The 18,843-nt window shown below is 46.7% G+C and overlaps 1 protein-coding gene across 2 annotated transcripts in view; it reads left to right on the top strand.

Moving 5' to 3' along the window:
- The first annotated feature begins 421 nt into the window (after nt 1-421).
- Nucleotides 422-18,843, top strand: part of IRS2 (insulin receptor substrate 2) — a 30,488-nt gene continuing 12,066 nt past the window's right edge. The window contains exons 1-2 of one of the 2 annotated variants that reach the window (XM_032194104.1): nt 422-4,042; nt 5,391-7,023. In XM_032194104.1, the coding sequence (XP_032049995.1) occupies nt 475-4,042; nt 5,391-5,416 (3,594 nt within the window). In that variant the 5' untranslated portion in view covers nt 422-474 and the 3' untranslated portion in view covers nt 5,417-7,023. Of the gene's footprint in view, nt 4,043-5,390; nt 7,024-18,843 lie in introns of those variants that run through there. The other variant, XM_032194113.1, reaches the window with a different exon arrangement.

Below are 18,843 nucleotides of genomic sequence, written 5' to 3'. Positions count from 1 at the left end.
CCGCCTCTCCGCTCGGCGCCCGCCCCGCCGCGCTATTGGTGGCGGCGGCTGTCGCTCGCGCGGCGCGGCGGCCAATGCGGGGCGGCGGCGGCGGCGGCGGGGTGCCGCCCCCGCCGCGGTGTGTGAGCGCCTCGGTAACTGGGCGGTCACGTGTTGTTTTGCTCTTTAGTTGGGGCACTCGGTGCGCGATGCGTTACTCACTGCCACGCTCCCGCCGGCGCAGGCAGCACCAGCAGCAGCAGCAGCAGCGGCACGGCGCGCTGGGAAGCGCTCGCAGCGCCGGCACCAGCAGCAGCAGCAGGAGCAGCGCTGCCGGCAGCTCAGCCGGAGCAGCAGAAGCAGCAGCAGGAGCAGCAGCAGGAGCCGCCGCCGCCGCCGCTGCTGCCTCCTCCTCCTCCTCCTCGTAGCGCGGTGTCCCCGCGGAGGGCGCCCGTCCCGGCCCGGCGCAGGCAGGCAGCCGCCTCGGGGCCGGGGATGGCGAGCCCCGCCGTGCTGGGTCCGCCGGGCTCGCCGCCCGGCCCCAACCTGAACAACAACAACAACAACAACCAGGGCGTGAGGAAGTGCGGCTACCTGCGCAAGCAGAAGCACGGCCACAAGCGCTTCTTCGTGCTGCGGGGGCCGGGCGGCGGGGAGGAGGCGGGGGGCGCCCGGCTGGAGTACTACGAGAGCGAGAAGAAATGGAGGAACAAGTCCGGGGCGCCCAAGCGGGTGATCGCCCTGGACTCGTGCCTCAACATCAACAAGCGCGCCGACGCCAAGCACAAGTACCTCATCGCCCTCTACACCAAGGACGAGTACTTCGCCGTGGCGGCCGAGAACGAGCAGGAGCAGGAGGGCTGGTACCGGGCGCTCACCGACCTGCTCAACGAGGGCAAGGCGGCCGGGCAGGGCTCGCCGCGCCGCCACCTCCCGTCGCCCTTCGCCGCCTCCTGCAGCGCCGCCGCCGCCGCCTCGTCGCTGGCGGCCGCCGGCGAGGAGCTCAACTACGGGCTGGTGACGCCGGCCGCCGCCGCCTACCGGGAGGTCTGGCAGGTGACGCTGAAGCCCAAGGGCTTGGGGCAGAGCAAGAACCTGACGGGCGTGCACCGGCTGTGCCTGTCGGCCCGCACCATCGGCTTCGTGCGGCTCAACTGCGAGCTGCCGTCGGTCACGCTGCAGCTGATGAACATCCGCCGCTGCGGCCACTCGGACAGCTTCTTCTTCATCGAGGTGGGGCGCTCGGCCGCCACCGGGCCCGGCGAGCTGTGGATGCAGGCGGACGACTCGGTGGTGGCGCAGAACATCCACGAGACCATCCTGGAGGCCATGAAGGCGCTCAAGGAGCTGTCCGAGTTCCGGCCCCGCAGCAAGAGCCAGTCCTCCTCCTCCTCCTCCTCCGGCGGGGCGGGCGGCGGCGGCGGCTGCGCCCCGTCCTCGGCCACCCACCCCATCACGGTGCCCGGCCGCCGGCACCACCACCACCACCACCACCACCACCTGGTCAACCTGCCCCCCAGCCAGACCGGGCTGCTGCGCCGCTCCCGCACCGACAGCCTGGCCGCCGGCCCCAAGTGCACGCCCTGCCGGGTGCGGACAGCCAGCGAGGGCGACGGCTGCCGGGTGGGCTCCGCCGCCGGCAGCCCCATGAGCCCCGGCCCCGTGCGGACCCCGCTCAGCCGCTCGCACACGCTGAGCGGCGGCGGTGCTGGAGGGGGAGCGGGAGCAGCCCGGCCGGCGGCTGGGAAGCTGCTGCCGGTGCTGGGCGGCGGCGGGCTGCAGGGCAGCCGCTCCATGTCCATGCCCGCCTCGCACTCGCCGCCCTCGGCCACCAGCCCGCTCAGCCTGTCGTCCAGCAGCGGGCTGGGCTCCGAGCCGCCGCACCCGCACCACCCGCAGCGCCCGTCCAGCGGCAGCGCCTCGGTCTCCGGCTCGCCCAGCGACGCCGGCTTCATGTCCTTCGACGAGTACGGCTCCAGCCCCGGCGGCGACCTGCGGCCCTTCTCCTCCTCCTCCACCGCCAGCAACCGCAGCAACACGCCCGAGTCGGTGGCAGACACCCCCCCGGCAAGGGACCCCGCTGCCGGCGGCGGTGGCACCGACCTCTACGGCTACATGGCGATGGAGAGACCCCCCAGCGGCCGCCTCTGCTACCGGCCCTGCCCCGACCCGGCGGCCGACCGGGGCCACCGCAAGCGGACATACTCGCTGACCACCCCGTGCCGGCAGAGGCCCCCCCCGCCGCAGCTCTCCTCCGCCTCCCTGGACGAGTACACGCTGATGCGCGCCTCCTTCGCCGGCAGCGCCGGCCGCCTCTTCCCCTCCTTCCCTGCCGCCGCCTCCCCCAAAGTGACCTACACCCCTTACCCCGAGGACTACGGGGACATCGAGATCGGCTCGCACCGCAGCTCCGGCAGCAGCAGCACCAACCTGGGGCCGCCGGCAGGGGGGGGAGGAGGAGGAGGAGGAGGAGGAGGCGGTGGGGGGGATGATGATGGCTACATGCCCATGACCCCCGGAGTGGCAGCAGCCCTCGGGCGGGGGAGCCGGGGAGGCGATGACTACATGCCCATGAGCCCCACCAGCGTGTCCGCCCCCAAGCAGATCCTACAGCCCCGGCCCGGGGTGGGCGGCGGGTCCCCCGGGAATGGGAGCAGCTACAAGACCAGCTCACCCGGGGAGAGCTCCCCTGATGACAGTGGCTACATGAGGATGTGGTGTGGCTCCAAGCTGTCCGTGGAGAGCTCGGACGGGAGGCTGAGCAACGGCGACTACATCAATATGTCCCCTCGGGACCCCCACCACGGGCCCCAGGCTCCCTCCCTCACCCCCCCGGACTTCTTCTTTGCCCCTGCAGGGCATGGGGCTGGCGAGCCCCCCAAGCCCGGCTGCTATTCCTACAGCTCCTTACCCCGCTCCTACAAGAGTCAGGGCCTGGCTAAGGACAGCGACCAGTACGTCTTCATGAACTCCCCGGGGAGGATGATCCCGGAGGAGGCGGTGTGCGGCACGGGTCCCTCCCCGGCTGTCCCCTTCGCCCCCTCCAGCCACACGGTGCCTTCGCCCCTGCGGCACAGCCGGACCGAGAGCTTCCTGAGCCAGCGGTGCCAGCGGGCGGTCCGGCCCAGCCGCCTCTCTTTGGAGACCTTGCGGACGATGCTGCCCAGCATGAACGAGCACCCCCTGCCTCCCGAGCCCAAGAGCCCTGGGGAATACATAAACATCGACTTCGGGGATGCCGCTGTCTATTCTCCCCCCTCGCTGCCCGCCGACAGCCCAGCCTCCTCCCTGGGCTCGGGCACGGGGCAGAGGCGCTCCCCCCTCTCCGACTACATGAACATTGACTTCGGGTCGCAGTCGCCCTCCCAGTCGGGCACGGTCTCGGTGGGCTCCTTGGAAGCGCTCTCACCAGGCTCTTCCTCCAGCACCAGCCAGCCCGACGGGCGCTACCTGAAAGCGGCTGTGGGGGTGACTTGTTTGTCCAGCCCGTCCGACGGCGGGGATTACACCGAGATGACCTTTGGCATGGCCACCACCCCGCCCCAACCCATCGTTCAGAAGCCAGAAAGTGCCCGGGTCACCAGCCCCACGGCTGGGGTGAAGAGGCTCACCCTCTCCGGGGTGGAGGCTTTCATTCTTGCCAGCCCGCCCCCAGACCCCAACCGCGGGGCCAAGGTCATTCGGGCCGACCCCCAGGGGCGCAGGAGGCACAGCTCGGAAACTTTCTCCTCCACCACCACTGTGACCCCCGTGTCCCCCTCCTTTGCACACAACCCCAAAAGGCACAACTCGGCCTCGGTGGAGAACGTGTCCCTCAGGAAAAGCGAAGGCCTGGAGGAGGAGCAGGGCAGCAGCCCCATGTGCCGGGAGACCTCGGCCGGCTTCCAGAACGGCCTCAACTACATCGCCATCGACGTGGTGGACGGGACCCTGGCAAACTGTGACAAAGCCAGGTCGAAAGCCAGGCACGTCCTGAAAGGAGGTATCAACGGAGTGGAGACAAGCGCCTATGCCAGCATAGACTTTCTGTCTCACAACCTAAAAGAAGCAAGTGCTGTGAAAGGTGAGTAGCTACGCCTGACGGTGCCTGCCACGTGTGTGGCTTTGCTTAAACGTGTTTGTTCCTCATGGGTGGACCCTGTTTTGTCGCGGAGAGCACTCCCCTGCCTCTCCTGCCTTCAAAATCCCTTTTCCCAAACCCATCCCGTAATCAGCGGTCCTGGAGGAACTGGCTTTCTCTTTGTATGAGGGAAAAGTTTAATTGGGGGGTATTGCTTCACGTGTAAGTTCTGCTGTGCTGTTACGAGTGTGTACTTCTGGGTACCCCAATAGAAGCTGATGTTTACGCTGTTACCATGGTTGGGTTATACTTAAGAGTTTTCTTATGTAAGATTTTTCAGCAAGCGTTTGGAAATTGTGACCAAAATAGTTTCTGTTAATGCAGCTTCCACATACCATTTAAAAATGTAAAACGATTGAGTTAAAAACCAGAATTGTTGCAGTGAGACCATCAGATTACAGAAAAAGAAATCCTTGGCACTCTAGCTGGGAAGGTCAGTCGCAACAAAACGAGGAGGGTTATTTTAATATCTTGATTTGGAAATCTCTTATCTCTTGCAAAAGTTTAACAGTAAATCATGGTGAGCATGGAATGTGATTTTTTTTTTCTTTAAAAAAAAAAAAAAAAGCTTTTCCAGAAGACGCCGTACGCCTGAGCTGTTCCATGTCGCGTTGCACATTTTGCTCCGAGGCCGACCCTAGGGTGGTGGCGTGCAGCCGGGGCCCGCTGGGAATCACCGGCTGGGTGGCGGGCTTGGGAGTGGGTCGAAAAAACGCTGGCTGCTCGAAGACAAAAGCAAGCCTAAGAAACCCGAAACGGGGGGCCGAGGGAGAATTTCTGTTTTAATTATGTAGCTGTTCCTTTGTTGAGGTGCTGGTTTTCCTGCTTTTTGCTTTTTTTTTTTCTCCTTTAGGAAAGAACAAAGAGCAACCCCCCCCCCCCCCCTCAAATAGCAACCCGCCTCCTCTTAACAAGCGAGAATTCGTACACAAGTGAGCGCTAGTTGGGGAGGGCCCAGAGCAGCCAATCTGTCAAGGATTAAAAGTTAATGATGAGGCACCGTAGGGATCCTCTTTGCTGTTGCATTTATGCAAGACATGGTACTTTAAACCTGTATGCATATAGAGCTGTAATAGATGTTTATGGGTCCAGCGGGGTGAAATGACATACCGTGCAGAAGCAGTTGCTTGGAGGTAAATAGGTATTGCTTCTGCATTCACAGTGCTGACAGAGGTCGTCAATCATACTCGGAAACTGACAGCTTGTAGAGCTACACTTGTGGGTTTTTTTTCCTTCTGTTTTCTAACTAGCTAGCTGATTTTGAAGAAGAAAATATTTTCTCTTTTGATAGGAAGTACAGGAAGATGGAAAAGATGAGAGATCCACCGTTGGCAGAGCGAGCTTTGAACCTAATTAAGACGAGAGGATTGTTGAATGAAATGGCAAAGTTTTAAAGGATGAACGCTTACTCTGAATGACTCGAAGGGTTGGGTGCAGAGTGTTCCTTGTCAGTTGCTTTTATTTTTTGCTGGAGACGTTTTCGGGATTCATGTGTCTTGACCTAAAGCGGTGTGGATGCTGCAATTACTGGTGGCGTTGCCATCTAAAAGGCCAGCTTTGGGACCGCAGCCCAGGACACTGGCAAACAACTGTGCATGTTTCTTTGAAAAAAAAAAAACAAAACTGATTTTTCACAGAAACAAGGGGTTTGTCTTGAGCCACCTATGGCTACGACTGCAAGCCAGGGGGTGCTGGGAAGGAGAGATTTCCACAACAGTCTCCAAACTGCTGACCCCAAGGCAGAGGGGGAGCAGGGGGAGGGGAGCGGGAGCCAGTGACAGAGAAAACCTGGCGTGGATGGCGGCGTTTCCATCACCCAGGCAGAAAGCAGGAGTAGAGCAGCCGATCAGCCAGATAAGCTGGGGGAATTGACTGCTGTCCTTCTGACAAAGTAAACAAAAGGGTAATGCAATAAACACAGCCACGTTAATTTGGTACACGGTGTACAGAGGAGAGGGTTTAATTGTATATTTATCCACGGGTGGTTATAGACTTACTTTAATATGTAATCTGCATGTGTGTTTATTTCCCCCGTTTCCTTTAAGCTTATAAATGTCGACCGCATCCAGAAGCGTTCTGGGTAAACTCGTCGAGGTTTAATCTCCACGTAGGAGGCAAAGCTCTCCTTCCCATCCTTCTGTTTCCCTGAAAAATGTGTCCGCCTACTGCGCATCGGTGCAGTCTCGCTCTGCTCGGGGATTGCTGTAGCCAATATCAGGCCAGGGCGGTAAGAAAAAACTTGCACAAGCATCCCTCAGCAGCGTTCTGGGTTATATGTCAAACGCAGGGTTTCATGCCAGTTGTGTTTGTGGCAGACTGACTGGGAGAGTCATAGCATGGGAAAGCAGGAATATATCACAGAGAATCTTAGGAGTGTATGTAAGATCGACTTGTGCAAATTTCTGAGTTTCTCTTTTGTTTTTTGTTAGGATTACACACTGAAGTTTGTTTACAGAGCTGCTTCTGCCACTGTTAAAAAGATGACTTAGTGTTGTGCCAGTGTATTTAAATATCAAAAGTTGTGGCTTGGGAGATTACTAAGACTTTCATATTCTGCAGAGAAATACATAGACAATTTAAAGAAAACTATTTGAGCATAAGGAAGAGTAAACTTATTTTAACACAGAAGTAATTCTGGTAGATTTGAGAGAATCTGATTTAGTAAAGTAATGGTTTGTACAAGAGATTGCTTATATTGTATATAGTCAGCATTGTTTACTTAGCTCTTTGCACTTTTTTCAGATGTTGTTTTTGAATATGTTATCAAAGGGGGAAGCCTTACTTCTTCAAAACTAAAGAGGGAGTTTTCTAGGGAGTTTTTTAAAAACAATGGAGGATCCATATATGTTTAGTAGTTGGAATAGAGGGACATCTCAGATACAGGATATATGAACAAGCTCGTTGTAATTCAAAGTAAAATACATTTAAAAAAAAAAGAGAAAAATCGATTTGAATGCTTCCTAAAGGTCTGTAGCAATCAACATGTTTTCATGTGGATAAGTATTTGAATGGGAATTATCTGTACCATTTGGAGGTGGTTGGTTTTCATGTGTAGCTTGTCTCCTCGGCCAGTACCTGACCTCTGTTGTAGCAGTGCTGCGCTTCTGGGATTCTCTCCTGTCATGACAAGAGCAAGCTCCTGCCACCACAATAGCAGTGAAAACAGAAAAAAGAAAAGTTTGCTTGAAATTATCAGCTCATTTAGATTTACTGTACTCTGAAAGTGTGCAAATGCTTAAGAATCTGGGAAAACGCTTGCCTTTGTCCAACATGTAAATAAAACAATACTGTTACTGGTCAGTTAAAACTCTTGTTACATGCTGATAATTAGCTAGCCTTTGTTCTTAAATGATGATTGCTTTTTTTGCTTTAAAAAAGTATGAACTGTGTATGGTTTTCGTTATTTATAGAGACGTTTACGGTTATTTTCACATATAGTGTAAATTATTTATTCCACTGTATTTATGACAGATCACACCCAACGATGAGCTGAGTTTTTGTGGTGGATCTTAGCTCCATTGAAGTCAAGTGGGAACTTTGTCTCGATTTCGGTGCAGTCAAGATTTTACCCTTTGTGTGTAATCCTGGAATTCCTAAGTGAAATTCCCATTAAATTCAGTGGGTGTGTAATAGGGAATTTTGCTTGAGTGAAAACACCATACTTGGGTGTGTTATCTTCAATTGTGTTTTATATTAACAAAATGCTCTGTAACTTTTAAATGCTTCTAGTAGTTGGTCTGATTTTCCAAAACTGAACAGATACTATGTATAATGATGCAAAAAAACAGAGGGTGGTTTCCTCCTGTGTTAGTTTCCTTTGTCTTGATTTATTTAAAGTAGTCATCAGCTGTAATGCATCTACTTAAGATCGTAATAAGGTGATTTTTGATAATAATGAACCTCCCCCTTGTCAATTAGCTCTTACTTTTGTGAGGGTTTTATGATTGCGCCTAAACAATAAAAAGCCTATCTTAAGAAATCTCTTCCTGTGTCTTTCTAATGGCATTTCAGATTATTTAATACATAACCCTTGTTTCCTTTTTCTTTTTAGATTACTTTGCACAATGAATTATTAAGATCTTTTCCCTTCTACTGTGCCAAATGCCATAAAGTTTTGGTTCTCAGAGCGGCATGAGAATGTTTAATTGTCTCGTTTCCAAAACTTGCATTCATTTCTAAATGACTCCTTAAAAGAATTGAAAGAACTATATGCTGTGTTAGAAATCTGTACATGTTTTAAAATCTTCTTTGAATAAAGTAGTTGTAAGTGTAGTATTTTCTCTTACTGACAACTTCCTTGAGAACATTGTAATTAACACCCGAAAGAACTGAACTACTCTTAATAGCTTACGTAGTTGGATTTCACCTCTTGAACTAAGAATTAAAAGTCTGAGGTTGTCTCTTGCTGCCTCTATGAATGCACTTCTTGTCTCTAAAATTGCATTTTACAGGTGACCACACCAAAATGGTTAGGTCTGAACCAAGCAGAGCCATTCATTGAACAAAATGTAAACTGAGTTTATCTGAGATGAAATGAAGCCTTTGATATTTTAAATGATGTTGATTATACGGACGTCAGCTTTTTACAAGCAGACAGAATATTAAAACTTGTAACACGTTTTAGACTTCTATTTTGCTTTATACTCTAAATTATGTTTAGCTATACTGTTCATATAAAGAATGTCATGGTTGCTTTGAGTCGTTTAAGATAAATTGTTATAGACAGAGTTGAATGGTGGGTTTGTTCTAAAATGAACCGGTACAGTCATTGCTCAAGGCAGAGGAAATGCTTAGGTTGATGATTGCTTCTGATTACTTGATTTCTTTCAAGATAGCTACAGAGACTAACGTTCACTTGTGAGTAAAATGGATGAAGGAATGTTTGAACAGAGGGAGCATTAGGACATGTTTTATATGGTGGTGTTTGGTTCTTTTTTTGTTTTGTTTTTGTAATAAGGGGAGAATAACATGGGTTTCTTTACACTTACTTTCCTATTAGTTTTAAATAGTGTTAATTATATCGGGATGCTGAAGTGGTTTAAAAGTTTAAACACAGCAAGCATCCACAGAAAATTGTGCTATCCTCAGTGTACGTAGTGTAACTTTCCTCCCTATTCATCAGGTCAGTGGCAGCATAGATACATTCAGGTACTTTCTGGTTATATCAGATTTTCTTTAAAGCACCGAGAAAGCATCAATCATATGTTTCTTTTTGACGTACTGAACATATAAATAAATGGCTGTATCTTTTTTTTTCCCCACTTTGTTGAGGTGTTGTATGAACTACAGTGGTTGTCCACTTGTTCTCTTTGTGTCTAGGTGTCAAAGTGCGTGTAGTAACAGTATAACGTGAGCAGCCTATTTGATGAATTGGGATGTGCAATTCTTTGGGTTTCACAACTCTGTTGTTTTGTTGTTGCTTAGAGTGTTTGCTTAGAAGTGAGCTGTGTGCGCATGGAAATCAGTAGCATCCATTCACTTTTAAAAGATGGTGCACTGACCCCAGAGTTCAGTCGTGTTTTGCTTGTGTGCGCATTGTCTGGTACGCAGTTATTTTTAAAGTTTTTGTGTGTATGTATGTGGGGGGTCAAGAGTGGCAGCCTTGAAGAGCCAAGTTCAGCTGAGTAGTTCCTTGCTGCCAACTGCTGAAAAGACTGTTTTTCCTCCTGGAGCCTGTCCAAAGGGCAACTTTTGTTGTTTTTTTTTGCTTTCACACTGGTATTTGTCTCTGCTGCCTGACCGTGTGCATCTCCCAGTAGTGCTCTAGGCGCTCGCTACAATCAGCAGGAGTAAACAGAGCCACCAAGGCTCCTCCCACCTACTTTAAATTCCTACTAGAAAGCAGCATGAATTTTCCCCTCAGCTTGACTGCATCTCTGTCAGCTCTGGAAGAAACCTGGATGACTGGTATAGGTGCTACGTGCAGTTTGCACACTCATGTACTCAGGATGAGTCCCTTAGTCGCAGGGCTGTATTTGTATTTGGGGCTTAGGCATTGTTAGCATGACTGAAAACTTGGAAAAAGCAACATAAGGATTACTTGCACCTTTATGGAGGATAACTTAAAAATGCACTTCATTGAGCGTAGGGTGCTAATAGAATAACCTCTGAGGCTCACTTGAGGAGAGCAGTGGTGTGCCTTCTCCCCTGTGCTGGACACGAAGCAGTAATGCTCCTGAAGTCATTACTGTGACTCCTCCGGTAAGTGCGTCTGCCTCTGCCTGGAGAAGTGCTGCTGCCTGGCCCCTGCAATGCGAAATGGACCACCAGCACCAGTCAAAGCAAAACCAGCAGAATTTAGAATAAATAGCTTGGTCTAATCGTGAGGGATCCAGTTGGAAATTAATTTTAAAAGACCAAAGACAATGCTCCAACTTGTTATCTATCCATTTTTTAATTTTCAAACTTCCTATTTTTTTCAAAACAAATTATCACTTTTTTATCAGCTATGGCAGCCCAAAATTCTGTATAGGTGTATTGAAAATACGAAAAAACAAACAAACAAACAAAAAACCCACAGTTTTTGCACACAGTGAAGGATGTGAAGAAGCACATCAGAAGCTGAAAGCAGAGGAGTAATTTCTAAAATATGTGTTTCTGGTACTAGGTTTGTTTGTTCCCTGTCAAATCCAGGTTTGTGTGTCTCAGTTGATGTAAAAAATGGTTTAGAGTGCATTATTTCAGTAAACCAATCAAAAAATAGTCAAGAAAAAAAAAACAAATAACAAGCCCCAGACCGAAGCCCCCACCTCTGATCATACAGTCCACGTTGCGGAAGAGCAACGTAATAGCCCGATTCCATAGATTAGGAATGATTCAGTGTTTTGTTTACATTTTGTCAATCTCTTCAGCATCCTAGAGGAGAACACTTCCTTCCTGGCAGATGGCAGCCCCAGGGCCATGCACCTGCCACGACAGGCGCTGCACTAGTAATCTACCCCGGCATCGCTGCTGACAAAAGGCTAATGATGGGAGGCTGTCTGCCTGACAGCCTAAACAAAACAGGATCGCGTTTGTCCTTCATCCAGGGTCTGGAAGATCTGAGGAAGGACGGTCAGGACGGTATACGCGAGAATTACCGTGGAATTTAATTTGGGCTTCTTCGGAAGTGTGTGCGGTGGGTGAGAGGCGCTTCTGAGATAATTGCGTTGCAGAAAGTGAAGGGTGCCTCAAAGAAGGGATTTTCCATTACTCCACCGGAGTGACATCCAATTTCCTACCTCCTAGCTCTGTGTGGATGGCAGGAGCATGTGCGTGATTTACCTGTCAGCCATCCCCAGGGGAGTCTGAAGTGCTGGCGGGGGGCTCGGTCCCATGCTGCCTGGTGGGCCCAAGGCTGCATTAAAAAGGACATCTCTTTATCTGTACGTGGATGGAGTGCTTGGTGGTTGCATAACGTGTTCATTCTCCAGGCATCTGATTTGTAGTATTCCAGGTTTTTATTACGTCACTAGGCCAGGGGGGTCTTAATTTGTCTTTCGTAATTTTTACTTCTGCCTTCCTGTTCATTTGCTTCTCTTGTTTGAAATGCGTCTGGGTGACGTTCCTAGCGGATGCTACCCAAGGCGAGGGTGTCTTTGAAGTAGGCCAGGATGTTCTTTGCTAAATTTAAAAACTACACAAATATTACCCAGAGTTTGTAGAGTATTAAGCGGGATTACATGACGCACGGATTAGACATTGTTGAGCAGCTTGTTTTTGTTTGAAGGGGTCAGAAATGGAGGCACTGGGGCTTTAGTGTAATGCCAAACTGGTGAACTTGCTGGAACCAGCAACAGCCGAAGTTTCTCAGAACCAGCAGGACACAGCAGCAAGTCTTCCGAGCTTCTCCAAGTGATGCTCTAAAAGCAAGTGTGCTGTGATGATGAGTGCAAGGTATGAAACTCACTGTTCAGTTTGGTCTCGACTTCAAAGCTGATTCTCAGACAACTTGAAGTAGATGAAGAATAATGCTGTAAGTGAGATTGAGGTAGGGGACTTTGCTGCTCTGAAGTCAAAGACAAATCAATACATCTTTCCGGTAGCAGTGGGAGAATCGTGTCAATGAAATTAGGGCTAGGCAGTTGTAGTTTTGCCTGTGAGCCTCTGTCCTCTCTGTCAGTATATGATTTTAGAAACAGGTGTTTATGATGGTCCTTTTTGTCCAGTTTAACCTCTCATTAAATTGGGTAACATTTCCAAATTCTCATTCTGTACATGAGTCTGATAGACTTTCCTTTTGGATCCAGGCTTTTGCTCACCACAAGTTACAAGATGATTGAGCAAGACATTCCTATGAACGTTTTTTTGAGATAGTCTTAGCTCTTCCATGGGAAGCAGGCTACAGAAGGCTACTTGAAGAGTAGCTCTAGGACAAGAAAACAGTAATGAAGTGGACTTCGTCTACCTTCAGGGAGGTAACTGGCACTATAGCAAGTTTTTCTCAGTGACTGATAGTGCTATGTTTTAGTGTTATTTGAAAGAAATAAGAAGAGATTGACATGGGGATGCAAATCTGTTTCCCGTTTAGTTAGTACCAAACTCTTTCACATCACCAAGCCGACTGCTTCAACTACTGTGCTCTCTCCAGTGCTTGAATTACTGAGAGGGTGCAATGAGATTTTCTTTGGTTTTCTTTTTACCAGTTTCTCTGATACTGACTTTCTTTCCAAAACTCCAGTGATAGTTTTTGGTTTATTTTAAGCAGACCAAATCACCAATGAGGTGTCTAAACAAAATTTTCCCTGATACCATAAAAAGACTTCTTTGCAAGGGGGTTATGAGGTTTGGATCTGGAAGGTAGAGATAAAATTCAACTGTAAAGTAGTTGTACTCAATTGTGTTGTAGTATCATTGGCTTTTACAACATAAACATTTGGAAATGTTTGTAGGAGGCTGGACTTGCATCTTTTACAACAGGTTTCAGTCCTGAGCAATTATTGCTGCCAAAATTAATGGAGTATTAACTATTATAGTATAATAATGTTGTCTGTTTAGCATAAGAAGAAAAGTTATGCTCCTAAAATAACAATGTTGTACAAAAAGTATTGATAAAATCTGATAAATATTTAAGTTTGTGAATTTTGAAAAGTCACTTTATATTATTATTTACAGCTAATGAGTCTTTACTATAAAACTGTGAACACTTATATTGAGACAGAATCAAACCTGTTAAACAATTCAAGAGAACATAATTCATTTGATGCTGGTCACAGAATTAGTGCTTGTGACTTTAACAATATTTACAGAGAAGTGGGTATGCAGGGAGGGGTATTAGGAATAAACATACATGATCCTTCCTGAGGCACATAATAATTCAGGGAGTTGGCTATAAACTTAAAATGGGAGTACTTACCATTTTATTGCAGCAGCTCCTCTCAAACAGATATCAGACAGATCCTTGTGTGCACAAAGGTGCTGCTGCTTTCTTTTGGAGATCTACAAAAATATATCATTGCGCTGCTGTGTTTAAATCTTTAAATGTCAAATGAAAATCCTACCAAGGTAAACTTTTAACAATAGGTGGTGTATTCTAAGTAAATAGTAGATTGTGTGGGTTCTAAGTAAATAAATTGGTAGTAATCAATTGTTAAATGTTAGCCAATAGGATTATTTCCAAATATAAATCAACCTGTGTATTTCAATACAGTAAGTGATTTTTACACCAGGTCCTCTTTATTTTTTTTTCATATTAGTACGGACGTTTTAAGTGACAGTAAACTAAAAGCTGTGGGAGAACTGATAACATTAGAAAACAAACTTGTTTGTTTGTTTGTTTGTTTTTAAACAAATAAATGCCAGACCATGGTGGTAGTGAAACAGCTGTGTGTTTTGATGTTTTGTTTTTGTTACTGATCTTTAGTAGAACTAGAATTTGGCCCTGAAGAAATAAATTGATGGACTGTTATTCTTAATAGCTGTATACTGGCCTATGCTAGGAAGTGTAAACAACAGCCTTAGATCTTGCAGCTTGAATGAGCCTGGTTAAACTGGTGTGCTTTAATGCAGGGGGAGCTGCCCTGTGCTGTGAACGAGCTGTGTAAGATGTTTAGATAGAATGCTGCTGTTTGATGTAGGGATCACAGAAGGTCACTTCCAGAGTGGTCTGCAAGTGAAACTGTTCCCCAAGTCTGCTGCATCTGTCAAGAACATGGCAAGTTTTGACTTGCCTTACTGGCCACATGGATGCTCTCTATATTAAAAGAAAATAATGTAACATCATACTATGCACACTCCTTGATAAATGTCTTTCTTTTGTGCTCATAAATTGGCTTGTGTAGGTTTACAAGGTGATAACACTTCAACCATAATACTTTAAAAACACTCTCAGAGTTATTTACATGACACTTTTTGTCTTTAGACTCAGCCTTGTATTCTGCTTATTTGTACTTTGCCAACAGATATACTTACACTGTGTTTTTTTTTTTTTTGTTTTGTTTTTGTTTTTTTTTTTTTTACTAATAATGTCCTTACAATTATAGCGTAGCTTTCTCTGTTTCCTTAAATTAAGCATAAGTGGGACTTTAAGACCTGTATGTAGGACTCGGACTCCCAGCAGATAGGAGGCATGGGACTGAGTATGAGTAGATGGAGAAAGGCTGGTCCTTCAACTGTTCTCTACTTGCTGAGTTTAGAAAGGAAAATAGTAAGCTCTTTTGAGGATTCGTGTGTAGGAGACAGGTTTAGACTCCCCATCCCAAGTGGAACAAAGTATATGCATATTGTCGTGCAGTATCTTAACTCAAGATGCAAGCATTAAGAAACATTTCCTTGTTTAGGATTTCATGCTAGTCTATTTTGGATCCCATCCCCTTTATCAAGCACTGATTTTTGGTTTGTCTTTCTCAGGTGTTTTTCCCAAGCACTTTGTAGAGGGCTACCTGAGCAGCCAACTGTTCTTCTTTCCACTTGGTAGGCAAACTCCTAGGGAGCTCTGCTGAGGGTGGCAGAGCAGTAGGCAAATAAATCCTTTATGAAAATTGTTAAATTCTTCTTTGCAATCCTTTATTATTACTTTTTTAACCATGTGAAATCATTGCTTCACTGAATGCTCAAGTGGTTTTATGATGAAGTGGCTTTATCTTACTCAAATTAGTGTAGCTGTAGGTGTGCGTACCTGAGTAAGGTCTTCATTTTGCTTCTGTAATCCGAGAAACAGCTCACATTTTGACATGTGTCAAAAAGATGTTTACTCGTTATTTGCATCATATACGAGCAAAGCTAATTCTTACCAGGAAGCAGGAAATACAGCATATTTGATACATGGAGAACTGTTGTCTCATAGGTTTCTCACAAAGAAACTGCACAGTGCTAAAAAGAATTACGTTCGGTAATTGTCAGTTAATCCAGGAGCAGGAAACACATGTCCAAATTATGTGATTTAGTTGAGGAAAAACACTGGAAATACACGGTACCCAGAACAGTACGGGATATAGCACAGTGGGCTATGACTGCAACTCAGAATGAACGGCATCGCCACGTGTCTTTTTAGTCTGAATTCCTGTTTCTTCATTTGATGAGCTATTACTGGAATTTTTCTTGTGTATTTGGAGTGTATGTATTTGTCCTGAAGTATATGGTGGTGCCTATTTTTAACCGTCTCTTCTGCTTCTGTAATGAGGTAACTTTTGATCTTATTTTGACAGAGGTTTCCAAGATCTTTCATAGCAGCTATCAGATATTAATGGGGAAGCTTGCAACCATTTATTTCCTTTCTCCTGAGTTGTCGTAGGACCCTTTTAATACCATTTGTAGCCACATAGTATCTTTCTGGAATCACAGTAATTAACTACATCAATTAAATCTTTTCAATGTACTTTAATTCCAAATAGCTGCTGGAAATAAGGACCTTCAACACAGTATAAGCTACCAGCTCTGAAGTAGTCTGTGGACTGCAATTGCTAAAGCTCCGGTGTCGAGGAACCGCTCATTTACAGGCAGTTCATGTTGGGTTTGTTTTATGTGTGTTTTATGGAGATGTTTTTCTCACCTAAGTGGTTTTGTCCAAGTCTTGTATCTGCTGTTTGGGAAAGTGTGTTTTTGTGGTCTCTCATCTCAAATATCGACTGAATCTGGCTTTTTTACTTAGAGACTTTTTTGATGCCTGTTGGGGAGGCTGAGGCACTGAACTGGAAAACACTGGCAGAGCTATTGTGCCTTTTATTAGTGCCTCACGTTATTCAGTTTGTTTTTCCTGCTTGCAAGCAGACATCTTGTGACTGCTGTGGAAGAGTTTGTTTGATTGTTTGGCATAGGCTGGGTAGGATATTTGCAAGGCAAGGGGGACATATTCCAGAGGCAATTAAGCCATATTTTCCTAACAAGTTTTGTGGGGTTTAGATGTGCTGGGCTCTTGTTTTGGTCAGATGGACAAAAGAGTATAATTAATAGGCAGAAATATCTTTTTCTGAGGCCACAGGATGACCACAGGACTTCATGTTCTTCATGACGGTGGTGGTGAGGCCCTGGCACAGGCTGCCCAGAGAAGCTGTGGATGCCCCATCCCTGGAGGTGTACAAGGCCAGGCTGGATGGGGCTTTGGGCAACCTGGTCTGGTGGGAGGTGTCCCTGCCCATGGCAGGGGGTGGAACTGAGTGATCTTTAAGGTCCCTTCCAACCCAAACCTTTCTGTAGTTCTCTATTTCTGTGGTAAAATCTTAGGGGACCTTAGTACAGGTGTTCTGAACGAAGCTGCTCAGTTCCACCAGTGTTGTAAGTTTCCAGTATGAGTGTCTCCAGTAGGTCCTAGTGTCAGTATCCTCTTTTAGGTTTCTATATATATGGTGCTTTCTTTCATCTAGCCATTGTTTTTTCACTGTATGTAGATCTAAGAGGATTTGGCCCCACCTGTAGACACCTCGTTTGTTCCTTATTAGGAGCATAATGAAACAGTCCTCTAAAGATGAGGATCTAACTTGCATAGGTAGTCACTGAAAAGATATAGGTGCCTGTAAAGTACTGAAGAGGCAGGTCAAAGCCACTCTTCATGGCTGATACAAGCCTTTTGTGTTCCCTGACTATGGAGGGAGCCTGCATACTTAGCATAAATGGGACATCTAGTAGAGGGTTGCGTTTTGGTGAGGTCAAACATGCTGTGTTAGGGGCTCTTTTAAACAAAATGACTTGAAAACAAGACTGGTATTTATATGTGTATCAACTGCTATAGCAAAGCATTCCTTCCTGGCCTGGCCTGTTCTCTCTGTGATATTTTATGGTGTATTGTGCATGGTCAGTAAATGTGAAATTGAAAGGGATTTGCATATTCTCTAGCTATGCACCTGCTGCAATATTCACTGAACACTTTTCAGTGTATTTGCTGATCTCAATTACAATACATGAAATATGCAATGATTTCACCTCCTTAAAACTTGGAAGCAAACTTGTGCTTTAAAGCTGCAGGCATGTTAGGGAAAATACTTGTGATTTGCAAAGTATTTCTTCTGCAATTCCTTTTTTGTTTTTCAGAGTATTTCTACAACATCTTAGTTTATATGAAGTATCATGTACTGCACAGCATCCTAGCTGTAGTTCCTGAATGTGACATCCTGCAGTGTTCACAATACCTGCTTGAGATGTCCTAAACAGCTTCAGAAAGCTGGGATGGTGGCAGTAAATACGTGCAGGTCTTTTCATACTGGAAATTCCCCCTGAAGTCTAGGGGAATTCTCTGCTAGACACTGGTGGGACTAGAGCCAAACTCTCAGGTGTCACGTCTGAAGTGACAAAGATGTTTGTTTTGTTTGTGTTTTTTTTTTTTTTAATCTGTTTGCTTTATTGGAAGACTCCTAGCAATTTCAAAAAGATGCCAGTATCAGTTATATCAGATATATTGTTCTAAGTAGAAAGTATTTTTCAAAATGCTATCTGAGGTAGTGGTGAACATTTCTAAGGAAATTAAGCATCAATGGTTGCTTATAAACATATTTACACAGCAACAAATCAGGTGAGCCATTAAACAAAAGAAGGCAAAGATGCATGTGTGAGAGCACCTGTGAGATGAGGAAAAAAACAGAACTCTTGAAGCAGTCAAGTACAGCTTTGTTTGTACAAATGTGTACTGAGAGCTTTTGTAATCACAAGAGAGTGCATCGTGCTCTGGAGTTAGCAATATTGGACATGATTGATACCAATTTTTTGTCTTCATTTTAAGTCCGTGAAGTTTGGAGAAGAGTGCTGTGAAAGCACACTGTGCTTTGAGGGCATAGTATTTCTTGTATTTAAACAAATGTTCTTTTCTTGAGGGAAGTAACGTTTTGTACTGCAGGTCTCACTGCAGAAAAACAGCCAAATACATGCTGTTTTCTAAGCTGAGATTCATCACCTGTCTCATTCCTAGTTGTTCCTTAGGGCAGATGAAACTTGGCATTTTGCATTCACCTTCTTTAGCTACCCTTCTCCAAAGTGAAGCTTCTGCATCTGTTTGGTCTTGCTGAGCTAATGAATGTGCGCTTGCTTCACTTTACACCTGCAGGAAATTCCTAGGAAAGACTCAAGGTACATGCAGTAGAGCTGGGAACAATCTCATTTATTCAGTATAATCTGTGTTTTGGGGGTGAGAAAGGAAAATAGGAGTAAGAGGAGGATATTATTCTATATACTTGCTGCTATCGCGAGTTATTTTATGACCAACTTCCAGTTTTTAAACTGGTGTTCTCAGAAGATAAATTGTAAACAAGAATTGCTTCTCTAAACAGTTTACTGAGCTCTTTGCCTCTGCTTGTGAACAGAGTAGCAGCTAGCCTCCAGGTGTGATACGTGGATGGCAT

The sequence above is a fragment of the Aythya fuligula genome, chromosome 1, assembly GCF_009819795.1.
Source record: "Aythya fuligula isolate bAytFul2 chromosome 1, bAytFul2.pri, whole genome shotgun sequence".
Taxonomy (NCBI): Eukaryota; Metazoa; Chordata; class Aves; order Anseriformes; family Anatidae; genus Aythya; species Aythya fuligula.
This window is presented reverse-complemented; position numbering and strand designations above follow the sequence as displayed.